This window comes from Canis lupus, chromosome 16 (assembly GCF_011100685.1).
Source record: "Canis lupus familiaris isolate Mischka breed German Shepherd chromosome 16, alternate assembly UU_Cfam_GSD_1.0, whole genome shotgun sequence".
NCBI classification, from domain to species: Eukaryota; Metazoa; Chordata; class Mammalia; order Carnivora; family Canidae; genus Canis; species Canis lupus.
The window spans coordinates 40,259,289-40,274,324 of NC_049237.1; the positions used below are offsets into that span (position 1 = coordinate 40,259,289).

General features: G+C 34.4%; 1 protein-coding gene and 1 pseudogene across 1 annotated transcript in view; one reads left to right on the forward strand and one right to left on the reverse strand.

The window, feature by feature from the left end:
• Nucleotides 1-15,036, forward strand: part of LOC102155402 — a 32,989-nt pseudogene that overhangs the window by 15,942 nt on the left and 2,011 nt on the right.
• Nucleotides 1-15,036, reverse strand: part of MSR1 (macrophage scavenger receptor 1) — a 78,543-nt gene that overhangs the window by 5,942 nt on the left and 57,565 nt on the right. The window contains exon 9 of the mRNA XM_038560236.1: nucleotides 6,189-6,377. Coding sequence (XP_038416164.1) covers nucleotides 6,189-6,377 — 189 coding nt within the window. The remainder of the gene's footprint in view (nucleotides 1-6,188; nucleotides 6,378-15,036) is intronic.

Here is a 15,036-nt window from a genome sequence, read left to right on the forward strand (position 1 = left end):
CCATTTATTTATCTACCTACGCATGTACACATCTCTTATTCCCTTTACAATTTGGGGGCTGGAGGGAGGGCAAATCGACTGATTTTGTGTTTCTAAAAGCATACAGCTAGTAATGTGTTGTCCATGGCTCCTGGGATTTTATGAACCTGAGAATATGCTTGACCAATACCATTTCCCCTTAATCTCTTTAAAAAAAAATAACATATATTCATATTTATTTCAAGGATTTGAGATTTTTAAATCTGATCTTCAGTAACTCACCACTTTTCTGAAAAATAAAAAAGGTGATCATATTTCATATGTTAGCTAGAAAACTACAGTGATGAGATGTGAGATTAGCTGCTGAATAGAAGAAGCATGAAGAAGCAAAACACTGTTGGTTAAAAGTCTGAATGAATTTTAATTAAATCTAGTCATGGCTGGGTGATTTGAATCTGTTACTTTTAAGATTTCTAGTTGGGAAGTACTTTGTCAACAGCTTCCTCTTAGAGAAAGAAAACTGTTTCGGTTTGATTTTTGTGATTTTTTTTTTTAATCAGGTGGGAATCAGAATAGAGAATGGGTCAACTTAAACTGTAGTTCTAAAGTCTAGTTGAGCAGTTTTGCAGAAGACATTTATTTTCCCTGTTTTAGCATATAGGCAGAATGAGGAAGTGGAGCTATGAGATTTCATTTAAAGTTCTGTAATTCTAAGATTTTAAAGAAGCGGGCTCTTTAGAAATGAGATTCTTAAAGATCCTAGAAGGACATTCTGTCTCATGGAAAGACATAGGTTAAGGCATGAAGTTTGACCCTTCTCCCACAATCACCATAATAGTTGTATAAATATGGGGGGTTTTGTGACAGCTCTATCAAGTTTACTTACTTTTTCTATGCAAATTGGGGATATCACAGGCACTGTCAGCACTAAATGAGATCATATAGTACACAGTTGATTAACAATATTATTCCATACTGAGTATTGTCTTTGTTACCATAAGTGACATCTAAACATCTACATTTTAAAACTTCCAGGATACAGGGAGCAGTCTGTAAAAACCTGAGTTCTGACCTATGGATATAGTTTACATTTGGGATTGTTTTCACTCCTGTTCACTAGAGGGGAAGTTCAGAGGTACAGTTACATTGTTGATCTTCAGCTGATTCTTGTATTTTTAAAAATTCTACTTAGAAAATTGATTATGAAATGTGAAAAGGGTACTAAATAAGAGATGATATTTAAGCTCAGAATTTTGTTTTGTTTCTGCTTTCAAGTTTGGAGCTGCAGCACAAACTCCTATAAACTTCGAAGATGCACCTACTGCTCCAGGTCCAGGTCCAACTTCATGCATCAGCACATAGGCTCAGATGCATGGGGGCAAATTCCTGGAGGACCACAATAGTATGATAAAGCTCATCCAAGTTTGCTACCGGGAGGCCACTGGGAGGAAAGATTGGAAAGTCTGCATAGGGAGAGAAGTGACTCACTCCCCTTGCCCTGCCCCATGCAGTGATAACCGCCAGAAACCTCTCACTGCTTCCTTAATTTTAACCATTTTTGTCTACTCAGGAAAAAGAACATTCCACTGCATGCAAAAGGTGCATCCAAATGAAAGAACCTATTTAAAGGAGTGTGCTCTAAGTTTTATTCCTATAAATCATTTTGCTTGCAGCTGCAAAAGTAATTGTTCTTAAAGCTAACAAGGATTATCTCTGGAAAGTCAGGTTTGCTATTTTAAAACCAGAAGGGGAAAAAAAGAGAGGGAGAAAATTCTGTCCAGAAAATTGTGTTTTTTCTTTAAGGGGGAATAACACAAAGGGTATACATTTAACCTTTATTCTTCTTGTTTCAGTTTCAGTAACAGTAATAATGGATAATATAATGTTGATCTGATTCTTCTTACTTTCCCAAAAGAATGACAAGTAATTAAAACCCGATGCATCTCGCTCTTGCCCCTACCTCTCCACTCATATTTCTAAGTTTCCTTTCTGGGTCTCCATCCTGCGCTCAGAACTATCTTTTCTTTTCCTCCTGAGTGAAACTATAAATTAAGGTGGAGGAGTGAAAAAACAAGGAGGAGTTGAAATAGCGTCACATAAAAAGGTTGTTTGCCATGTTTTAATCCCAAATCAGTTTACAATAGAAGCCTGTTTCTGAAAATACAACATACAATGAAGCAGATCATGAAATTTACTTCTCAGGTTCTTTTTCTTCAGAACAAATAACCTCAGTTCTATTATGTTTCCCAGCTCATCTTGCTTTATTATTTTAAAATTCTCATAATCATTCTTCAATTGTTTGGTGCGGAACTCTACACAGACAGTTGACACAAGAGCAAGTTTGTCTTGCGTAAAGCAAGGACACTGTTGGATTCCCCATATGGGACCTTCCTTCTGTCACACTTCTAGAGTGGAAAATCACATTCAAATTTGTGACCCTTGGAACATCACTGATGTTATAGACAATCTGATACTAATCTGTTTCACTTTTCAAGAGGATGGCAAACACCCTTGGAATTATACAGTTGGAGCAGTTGCTAGCAGTGATCTCTGTCACTGTTATCGAGCAATGCTAGGAATCAGGCTTTGTGTTGGGTGCTTTCTATATGCCAACTTGTTTAAGATTCAGAGTAAATCTTATGAGTTGGTGTTATTGTTCTCATTTTTGGGAGGAGAAATGGAATCTCTGAGACATAAATACCAGAATTAAGGTTTCATTTCATATCTTAGTTATAACATTTTTAGTCTTTCCAATTCACTCCAGTAGGCACTTAAAAATGTGAAAGGAAAAAACAAATTCAGACACACCTGGTTGTTTCATTATAATAAAACTCTAGTATAATGTACAGAACCACCAACTACCACGAATACAGTGTCACTAAAAATGTCCCCTTATCTTAGAGAAGTAGTCAGTTATCTCAAGAAAACTTGAGAGAATTGTCTTCTTACAGACAAATAAATCATTTCATATGAGACAGAACTCTATTGTTTCATTACTTATTTGAATGGAAAACATTTTCTTCCCAGTAGTTCAGAATACTTATTTCCATCTTTTGTTAACAGTCCTTGAGATCTGAAATCCCTAAAGATACAAACAGGATTTCCCCAAAGGCTGTGGGGAAAATTCCTATTTTATTTGTAGATGAGGCCTTAATGTTAATGAAAGCTTACGATAATCATCTCCAACTTTGTGGTTACCACCTATGTTTGGAATTCAATGGAAAATAGCTTTGTGTACCCCAGCATTTATAGCAGCATGATCAACAATAGCCAAATTATGGGAACAGCTCAAATGTCCATCAACTGATGAATGGATAAAAAGATGTGGTATTACTCAGCCCTCAAAAAGAATGAAATCTTGCCATTTGCAATGATGTGGATGGAGCTAATTATGCTAATTATGCTAAGAAAAATAAAAAAAGAGAAAGACAAATACCATCTGATTTCACTCATATGTAGAATTTAAGAAATCAAACATGAACATAGGGGAAGAGGAAAAAGAAAGAGACGGAAGCAAACCATAAGAGATTCTTAAGATATAAAGAAGAAAATGAGGGTTGATGGAGAGAGATGGGTGGGAGAATGGGCTAAATGGGAAATGGGGATTAAGGAGGGCACTTTTTGGGATGAGCACTGGGTATTATATGTAAGTGATGAATCGCTAAATTCTATTCCTGAAAACAGTATTACATTGTTAACTACAATTAAATGTTAACTAACTAGAATTAAAATAAAAATTTGAAACAACAATAACAACAACAACAAAAAGAAAACAGCTTCAAAGTCCAGGGCAAGGCTTCATATTTGGTGAAGAAATGAAGCAGGGGAACATCTTGTTTGCTTTCCTTCCATATCATATTTTGCCAAATCTTATTAATTTCCCCTGCATTAAGATATATATGCTACTGCTGTTGTTCTGAATTTGGTCCCTTTGTAATAGATGAAGGGTTTACTTCAAGATATAAGAAATTAATAAACTGCACTATGGGGCTTTTTTCATAAAGATACAAAATTAAATGTCAGCTCTTTGGATAATGTAAGCTATAGAATTAGTCATCTTGATGAAAGGTATTTTAGGATAATTTTCTCCTTTTGGATTGAGCTATTTAGCTAGCCCACATTGATTAAATTATCTGAACAAATGGCAAACTATATTTCACTTTGTCAACAAAGGCACATCCCAATGATTGAAATCATCCATATGTTGTTATTCCTAAAACTGGAGAATTTTAGTCATCTACTAGGTAAGTTACCATCGATGAAAATTGTATGCCATCTATTAGCATCATGGTTCTCCACTTCATAGATGCTAACAGTATTTGAAATGTTTTAGATGATTAAGTATTTGAAATAAATGGCCTTTCAAGTAGATACGGGCCTTCCCGTAGATATAAATTCTCTCCCCATACAACACTGTGGAAACACAGATTGACAGCTTGGTCTTGCTAAATGATTGACTGATTCACTTGATTCTCTAGTGACCAAGAGTTGGGAATTTTTAAATTTTGTTTTTTCCTTCTCTGGAAAAAAAAAAAATCTGGCTTATTGAAATTTAAAACGTTTTATTTTTTACAGGTGCAAAAATGATTTTTAGTCCCCTACTTCTCAACCTGAGGAGAAAGTTCTGAAAATGTAGTAGAGATGGAATATATGGAAATTCCAAAGATCTATTTGGTTGTGGCAAATTACAGATCTTTTCTATTTTCTTTGTTTCTTCTGTTCAAACCAATAAGGCACATATAAAAATCTGGGGCCAGAGGCTGAAATTCTTACCATCACCACTCTCTTTTGTCTTATCTTACCTCTTCATATGAGATTAAGTGATCTTTCTGACTTCTGAAGACTTTGGAACCTGAATCTCTGCTTAAATTTACTTCTTAAATCTGATAAGAGTGAATCCATTTAGGTAAAGGAATAAAAGATTTAACTGTGAACTCTCATTACTACTATTCATATGTTTTACACAATAAAGTCAAGCATAACATTCCTTAATATCTTTTATGAATTTAAGAAGTTTACCTTAGACTGTTCTAGTTATTTGATATAATGATTTGATACACTCACCTATTTTATCACTATAGACAGAATAGCAGTATTACCAGATAATCTTTTTTTTAAGATTTTTATTTATTTATTCATGAGAGACACAGAGAGGCAGAGACTCAGGCAGAGGGAGAAGCAGGCTCTATGCAGGGAGCCCAACGTGGGACTCGATCCTGGGTCTCCAGGATCCCGCCCTGGGCTGAAGGCAGCACTAAATCGCTGATCCACTGGGGCTACCCACCAGATAATCTTATATCTATAACTTTGCACACAATTTCTTCTTGCCCATATCTATCTAAAACTACACTTATAAAATAAAGAGGACCATTTTTTTTTCTTTTGTCAACATTAACTTCAGAGAAACCAATTATTTATTTATCAGATTTGGACGGTAGAATAAATAAGTAAAAAATATTGACTTTAAAAGTCTAATTCATATGCTTACTTTTTTCTACTCTTTGTCATTTAGAATTGAAGCACTTGCATGTTTAATTATATATAAAGCCTATTGTAAGGTACCCATTTAGAAAAAAATGAGACAGTAAAAAATGTCAGAGTATACATTCAAATCTTCTGTCCTCTGCAAATTTTCTTCCTTCCCTTACTTCTCATCATGTTTCTTAAAAGATTTGGAGAAATCATAATAGTAGCTATGGAGAGCCTACCTAATTGCTTCTTTTTCTTTCATGGCTCCTCCCTGTCCTTTGAGAATACAGGTTCTCTACTATGCACCAAGAATCGTTCTCTCTTCTGTGGGAGATGAGTGGGAGGTAAGTGCACAAGCTGGTGCCCTCCTCTCCAGTTCCACAGAAGAGAGAATGTGAGCGAGTACGTGGAAGTGCTCAGATGCACACAAGACCCAGATACATCAAATGAACTTCCCAGGATTGTCTGTAGTTCACTTATCCCTATTTTTCCTGTTCTACTTTACCAATCACTTTTGTGTTCTCCCACTAACCAAGTCTAAATAAAACTTAACATTAAAGATTACCTGACAACATATGCTATTTATTTTTAATCTCTCTTTCTTTTCATTTCTACTTTCAAGAAAAAGCCATTCGAAAAACTCCTATGTAGGATTTTTCTTCCTATTTCATATATTCCTGCCACTACTTTATTCTAATATATTAGAGAATGACTATATTTCTTTTTTTTTTTTTAATTACCTTGTCCAAAGTAAGCTCCTTTGTGCACAGTTTGAACACCTTGGTATCCCAAACTCCTACAGATGACCTGTCCACCTCGCAGTTCCCAGTGGTCATCACAAACTGTGCCCCACTGGCCATTGTGGAAAATCTCCACTCTGCCCTCATGAGGTGCTTTACCACCAACCAGTCGTACTGTCTTAAATGGAGCTGTAACAAAAACAAGCAAGAGTTAATTATATATAAATATTGTCTTATAATGCTTAAAAAATTACATTTTCCCCGTAAGTTCGACTATTGAAATAAATATTAAACTTTCTAGCACCACCTGTTGGTAAAGAGTTTAATTGCAAATATTGCATTAGTCAAAACTTGTTTCAACATTTATGATTATATATACAATTTATATAAGTTACAGATATGAGGACACTTCAAGGTTGTGTTTAACGACTTTGAAATTCAACAGCGCCAAGTTTGTTAATGTTCTGTAGACTTTTTGTCGTATTTCGAAAAATTTATAACAAATTGATTAGTTGTTTGCTTGCCACACTAACACACAAACTGGAACACATAATCCAGTGACTTTTTGATATAGGAGGTTGAGTAGAAGATATTTTATAATATTGTAAACACAAAAATAGATGACCAAACATCCTACCTTCTACCAAGAGAATCAAGATAACCATGACATATTATTATATTATATTATGTTATATTATATTATATATTATTATTATTATATTATATTGGATATTTTGAGAAATATAAATATTATATAACATTATATAATATTATTATATTATATTATATTATTATTATATTATTTTGGATATTTTGAGAAATCACTAAAGCAATAAACTTTGTGAGGAAATATACCAAGTTTGTAATTACAAAAATATTTTTGTTCTTCATTGTTTAATCAAATTGCTATATATGATAAACTTTTATAAAATTTTGATCATGTGTAGGTTTAAATATGAAATGACTCCTATTTAAATAATATACATTATGAGGTTGATGCAGAAAAATAAAAGTGTGTAATATTACAAAAACAAGTCACTTGGAGAATCAAAATTTCCTTGAAGAATGTATTATCCTAGTAAGTGTTTAAAAATATGGGATCCCTGGGTGGCGCAGCGGTTTAGCGCCTGCCTTTGGCCCAGGGCGCGATCCTGGAGACCGAGGATCGAATCCCACGTCGGGCTCCCGGTGCATGGAGCCTGCTTCTCCCTCTGCCTGTGTCTCTGCCTCTCTCTTTCTCTCTGTGTGACTATCATAAATAAATAAAAATTAAAATAAAAAAAATAAAAATAAAATAAAAATAATTTGGCTGAAGAACAGAATGAAAGGCAGAGATAGAAAATATATATACAAGGGGAAGTGGAAGGGGAGGTGGGCAGGGGGGTAGGATGACTGGGTGATGGGCACTGGGGGGAACTTGGGATGAGCACTGGGTGTTATACTATATGTTGACAAATCAAACTTCAATAAAAAATATAAAAACAATAAAATAAAAAATTTAGCTAGTGCTAAATAAAAATAACAATATTCTCTAATAATCATAAAAGTCAATGAAGAAGTGTAGTCCTATTTAAATATATCTTTTCAAATGTAAGTTTGAGAAACACTGTAGTATAAAAACACAAGATGTAACTATCAACGAAAATACCCCTCTAATGTGAAAATGGAATAGTAGGAAATGAGTTTGTTCAGTAACATTTTTTTTCTAATTGTAATAAATTTTGTTGAAACCATAATCTAGTAACAAGTAAAGAATATCAATCATTTCCTATGACAAAACTAACTGATTGAACCACTCAGGAACATAAAAAGCTAATATGTGGTATTACAATTACAATAATTATTATTATTTCCTTGATTCTTCCAAAATAGAATTCAATCCTAAATACTGAGTTAATGTAATCATGCCCAAGTGCATAAGCCATTTCTCACTTAGTAAACATGAGTTTAAAACATTCTTAAAGGGAAAATTTGTTATTACAGTATTCAAACTTTCAATTAACAAGTAAAATGCCCACATGACCCAATCATTCACTAAAATTGGCTAAGAAAATGGGAAGTTATAATCCAGGAGTGGATTGTTTGAATTTTAAAATATTAGAGTCATGTAGTATTAACTAGTGCCACCCCCAAATGTTTGTTTTTACAGAAGTCAAATATACCCAAGCATAATATATTTATCATGACGCTGTGACAAAGCATACACCATATTCAAACATTTGATTATATGAGCTTGATGGTCTTAACGCCCAAAGAAGCATATAAAAGTGTTCTCACTGCATATTCTTTAACTCTTACCCCTCCCAGAATGTCATTAAGAAGCCTTGTGCATCCTGGGGCAATAGTATCTCAAACTTTAGTATTTGTCTTATTCTGTTCAGGTTCTGTAACAAAATACCACAGACTGAGTGACTTAAACAGAAGACATTTATTTCTCACAGTTCTAGAGCCTGGAAGTCCAAGACCAAGGTGTTGGCAGATTTGGTTTTGCATTGTGGCCAGCTTCATGGCTTGTAGACAGTGTTAACACATTTCTGGAGTAAGAGTGGGGAGCCATTTCCTTGTTGAAAATGAGTTTTGAGCAAAGACAATAAGTCTAGACCATAAAATATATTTTATTTTATTAAGATTTTATTTATTTATTCATGAGAGACCCACAGAGAGAGGCAGAGACATAGGCAGAGGGAGAAGCAGGCTCCCCATGGGGAGCCCGATGTGGAACTCAATCCCAGGACTGAGAATAACAACCTGAGCCAAAGGCAGATGCTCAACCACTGAGCCACCCAGATACCCCCATAAAAGATATTTTAATAATCTTGGTGTATTTATGCAATCTAATTATACTATGTGTTTAGATGTGTGTTCTTTTCTAGATCTGTGACTGCAGAGTATAACTGAAACAAAAACCCAAGAATCAGATAATCTGGATTTTAGTTCTGCCTCTCACACTGTTTCTGTGACCTTAGTAAACCATGTAACCACTCTAAAACAAATTTTTCAACTGTTAAAAAGAGAAAATGATTATTTGCTGTAAGTTACATGTTCTTAGTTATTGCACAAAAATTTGTGCCAGGCATATTCCTGGGTTCCAGGAATTATTTGAATAAAACATGTATCCTGCCTTTAGGATTTTGAGGTCATTATGAAAGTTAGAAGAAATAGCACATCCTTTATTATTTATTTATTTATTTTAAAAGTTTATTTATCTAAGTAATTTCTACAACCCAATATGGGACTCGAACTCACCACCCTGAGATCAAGAGCTCCATACTTTTCCCACTAAGCCAGCCAGGTACCCTGAAATAGTGCATTCTTTCAAATGGTGTACAAATATAAGTTCCTATTTTTACAAGTTTGAAACATTTTGAGGTTTACATTTTGCAATGAAAGCATTGGGAGGAATCTATTATCTGTGATATTAATTACCTAATTCATTAGAAATTTTTTTTGTTTTACTAATTCCCTCTTTGATGCTTATCCTTCTCAAAAAAGAGTTCTCAACCAATGAGAATAAGCTTCTGCAGATAGACAAAACCTACCCTATGATTTCAGATGTGAGTTTCTATGACCTTTATTTCCAAATATGATTTTTTACTATTTTGAAGGGACCTTTTCAGACCCGGTCATGAGTAAACTATGGTCCATGGATCAATTATAGCATGCTGTTTTGTAAATAAAGTTTTATTGGAATGCAGCCATGCCCATTAGTTTACATATTGTCTAGGGTTCCTTCTAGGCTGCAACAGGAGAGAATAGTTGTGACCGAGATCTTGCATCATGCAAACTGAAAATATCTACTATCTTGCCCTCTGCATAGGCTGGGCAACCCTAGGCACAGTTGAAAACACAATATGTAGACTAGAATGATAACGGGTTTCAGTAGAGATACTCCAGCCAGGGATCCTGGGACAAATGTCAGGACTCATCTCTGCTTTCCTCTCTCCAGCCTGAGAACCACTCCATCCCTGCACTTCTTGCTCTTTTTTCAGTTCTATAACTGCTCACATTTCCCAAATAGCCCTTGTTCTCCTGTATTTCTGGGGTTTTGATCCCTGTCTGGAATGCACCTTTAATCCCCTACACCTGCCCCACTCCTTCCAGTTTTCTACCTTGAATTGGGATAGGTTTCCCTCTTCAATCTTCCATAGCACTCCTAACCCCCAAAACACTGTACACTATTTTGTTTTCTCCACCAAACTAAGATCCTTATAGTTAACATTTTAGCATCTGACAGAACACAGGTTTTTTACTTAGGAGTCACTGGATGGAGAGTTATGGAATGAATGAATGAATGAATGAATGAATGTGAGCTCTTCCTAATACTTACACTGTATTGCCTGAGTGGATTAAGCTAGTAAATGCTTAAAATATCTAACAGCAAGAGACACAGAATTCAGTATTTCACAAGTCTCTACAGGGAATACTGTTTCTATGTATAGAAGCAGTCAGGGAAATCATAACGGAAAGATTGGTTAAGCGGAGATAAATATGAATCCCATTATGGTGGAAAAAAAAAAGAAAATGATGTGACTACTGAGAGCCCCTCAAGGTGGGAGGGATGATCAGAAGCCTTATGCATTCTAAAATGATTTTGTGGGTTCAAAGGATGTATTTCTTATTGGCAGACTAATGTTAAATATGATCTTGGGACTAAATGTCAATTCAATTTACACTGAGAAATGTAATTGCCTCAAAAACTGAAATATTTGTATCTGCTTGACAAGGCCATTTTCTCCCTGTGGGCAATCTGCATAGGAAGTCAAATCACAATCAGTGAATTATTGGCTTAATTAATTTATTAATTTACAATGAGACACAGCAGTGAGATTTTGCCTCTGGGACTGGCCAACACTGTTTGGTTAACACATTTTTCCTTATGTATGTTAATATGTTCAATTGGGTTAGGTGATTTGACATATCTCTGCTCTGATTCATTGTATTTTCACTTTCTACAAGCAATCTTAAGTGCCTTATTTCCCAGTTCTGAAGAGAAGAGTATAGTACTGATAATTCCTATGTATTTTGAAAAGTCTGTGTATAAAATAAAAATACATAAAATATTTATATTAATAACGTGTTCATATTTCTATGACCATAAGAGGCCAAAAGAAAAATATGTAATAGAGGAGATAATTTACAAAAGGTTTTCTAACTTAATCTGAAATAATAATTCCAACATAATAAAAGTTCACAAGTTTGGAGGTCATTTTTGCTTTGTTTATCGTAGGCTTATTTTTTAAAGGAGGACATAAAACAAATATATTTAATATCTCAGGATAGAAGGGTAATTATATCATATACATTAAATGAATTGTTTTAAAGGCATGAAGCATACATGTCAAAAGATCATGTAGAAATGGAAAAACAAAGATGATAATATTAAGTATCTAAATAAGATTAAAACTTATTTCAATTATGCAAAAAATATTTGGTATACAGGAAGACTGGAAGGAAGTACCCATGCATATTGACAGTAATTTTGTATATGGGGCAAGAAATTGAATCTATAATATTTTTCTTATTTTCTCTAATTACATTATTTTAAAAACTAAGATTAGTAATAGAGGTGGTAGCTGGAAAATCACTAATGTCCTTACTGTTGTAAACAGTCTATGACTCAAAGCTGAAACTCATAAAATTGAGAGGAAAGAACAAGCTCAGAATGAGATATTATATAATGCTGTTCATGTAAAATAACACACAAACTATTGTCTGCTGTTTCTGCATACATACATACATATGTAGTAAATGTACACAAATAGGAATGGAAAGAAGCATATAAACTCCAAGATAAAGGTCTAACCTGGAAGAACAAGGGAGGCAGGCATAAATAGGGCTTTGACTGTATTAACATTCTGTTTCTTAAAAAACAAATACTCATAGTCAGTATGGTAAAATGTCAGCATCTCTAAAATCCAGCGAGTGTGTACATGACTATTTATCAGCTATTTATCATAAATGTTTGTCCTTTTTCCCTTTTTATTTGAAATATACTTTACTTAAAGAAGACAACACATTTACAGCCACGCTGATGGAGCTGCACGTGAGCCCTAAATAAATTACAGAAGTGCTTTGATGCAAGTCTTAGAAAGTTTGGAAAAAAAGATATTCTAAGTCAACTAGTCTTTATTAGAAAAAATTCTAATTTGAGAAGAGAAATCAGGAAGGACATGAACTCCAGGGCTTCTTTGTATGTCTGTCACTGCACTTTAGTAGAACTCAAGAACTGAGATGAAAAATGACTCTTGAGGAGTTTAGTTATTTCAACTATTATATCGTTTACTTCAATGTCCTATTTTCTTTTTTCCTATCATTTCTTGGAATTAGGCTTTAGGGTTAAATTCATTACAATGCTATTTATTATATTTGAGTTCCAACTATAATAAATTCAAAAAAATATGATTGCATTTTGACCGGGAAGTCCTTAAGATGTGGCCAAATTCCTTTAGAAAGGGAACTGATGTTTTCTTTAAGATAATTAGCTTAATGAGGTATAGCTATGAAAGGTACAACCTAGGTATCAGATGTTTGGAGAGAGTTAAATTTCTCTGGAAAATTATTATAACAGATTTTGAATCTTACTCTGAAGTCAAAGGAGACAAAAGTTTTGGAAATCCTGTGACAGAGCAGAGGACAAAGTAGATAGAGAGGGTCTTGGTGGAAAGTGGGTACACAGGGTAGTCTGACGGCAGGGGAGAGATTGAGAATATTCAGTGAAAAAAATGTGACATCTGAACTGGTTGGGAATTTCAATACAATGAAGTCTGAGGTTCAGTTTTACATTGTAGACTATTCTGCATACATTTTCCTATCAAAATTAAACCTTCAGTAAAATCCTCTTAGATCCCCAGGTGGAGCTAGGGTATTTCCTCAAATGAAGGGAGGGATGTGGTGCTCAATGTAGAATGAGTGGTATGAAAAGAAAGCAGCAACCAAAGACATCTAGGTTATTAGGCATCTAAGGCAACTATAACATATACAATTGTATGGCTTAAAACAACAAATTTAGAGGCACCTGGGTGGCTTCAGCTCAGGTCATGATCCTGCGATCCTGGGATAGAGCCCCACATCAGGTTCCCTGCTTATCAGGGAGTCTGCTTCTTCCTTTCCCTCTGCTGCTCCCCCCTACTTGTGCGTACTCACTCTCTCTTTCAAATAAGTAAATAATATCTTAAAAAAACAACAAAACAACAAAACAAAACAAAAAACCAACCTCCCTCACAGTTCTGCAGGCTAGAAGGCCATGTTCATTTTGAAGGCTCTAGGGAGAAATCCTTCCTTGCATTTTCCTAGCTTCTTGTGGCTTCTGGCAATTCCTAAGGATCCTTGGCTTATAACTGCATCACTCCAGTCTCTGCCTCAGTCTTCTTCCTATGTCTGTGTCCTCTTCTTACAAAGATTCCAGTCATTTGATTTAAGGTCCACCTGAATCCAATATGACCTCATCTTAGCTTAATTACACCTGCAAAGATCTTATTTCCAACTAAGGTCACATTCTGAGGTTTCACATGGGTATGAATTTTTATAACATTCTTAAACCCAGTATCACAGAATTGGCAGAGAAGATACATGGAGGGATATAAATTTTCTGTATTTTCATCAAACTACTTTAGATAGGAGACACTCAAATTGCTTTAGAACATGAGATTGGTGCTCAATTTTATTTCATTATTAAAGGACAAACTAAACCCCAAGATCTGAGGACCGCAGGATAGCTGAGTAGTAGATATCTTGGCTACATTGGAAATTAGCAAACTCAACCCTGATTATACTGAACACCCATAGTTCAATTGCTGAATAAAATAAAGATTGAGAATCTGTTGCTTCAAAATACATGGTACTAAACTCAGATGGCACTGAGTAAATCTAACCTAATTATGAGTATGAGTAAATTGCTTCAACGTCTGAATTAAAAAGTAGCAGAACGCTATTAGTTCCTGTATTTTGTTGTTTTTTGCTGAATCATCAGATAAAACTTCGTCGTGCTAGATGAATGGTAAATTCTTAAAATGAAAGAACTTCGCGTTTAAGAATACCTCCCAAGTTGTGTAGATCTCCACAAAGGTGTGATTGCTAATAATAAGTTTATGTGGGGGAAAAATAAGCAAAATGGAAAGGTTGGTAAGACAGGAAAAGCCAGCATGGTTGGGAGTATAAGTTGTTCCTCAGAGTATCCTGAGTGATAATATTGCTCCTACTACTGGATTTCCAAATTGCCAATTAAACAAACGTGTCTGCTTTTCAAAGACCATATTGTTTTCTTCAAGGAACTATACTCATATTTTAGGATATTTATTATCATTTCAGAATAATTTTATTATTTAATGTTTCATTTCTAAATGAGTCTTTAGTTTTTGGAGTTACTTAAGAGAACTGTAAAACATTTATAAAGGAGAATTTTACTTACCTATTTTTAGGCTATTTACAATTTTGCTCTTCACTTAAAACCATATAGCATAAAAATAAGCAATCCATTGAGATACTGAACAGAGCTAATTTAGAAAACTCACATCACAAACTAGCATAAATGACATTATCATTCTTGCTGATTTCTGAAAATGCAGGCTTCTGCCAGACCTTGTAAAGGTTCTTATGTTGCTCTTTATAATCTGTTGAGACATTGATAGTGATTAGCCCATTAGAGCCTTCACTTGCCTATTTATAAAATAAACACTTACCTCCTATGACTGCGGTTTCAAATGCCAATATGTGAAAAAATGTATTTTAAGCTCGAAAGAACTATCTAAAAGGTAGTGCTAGAATTATTAATTATGTTTCATTCTGAAAGTTATTCTAGGAAACTGAAATCATAGACTATAGGGATTTTAAGTTGTGGACTTTGTGGAAA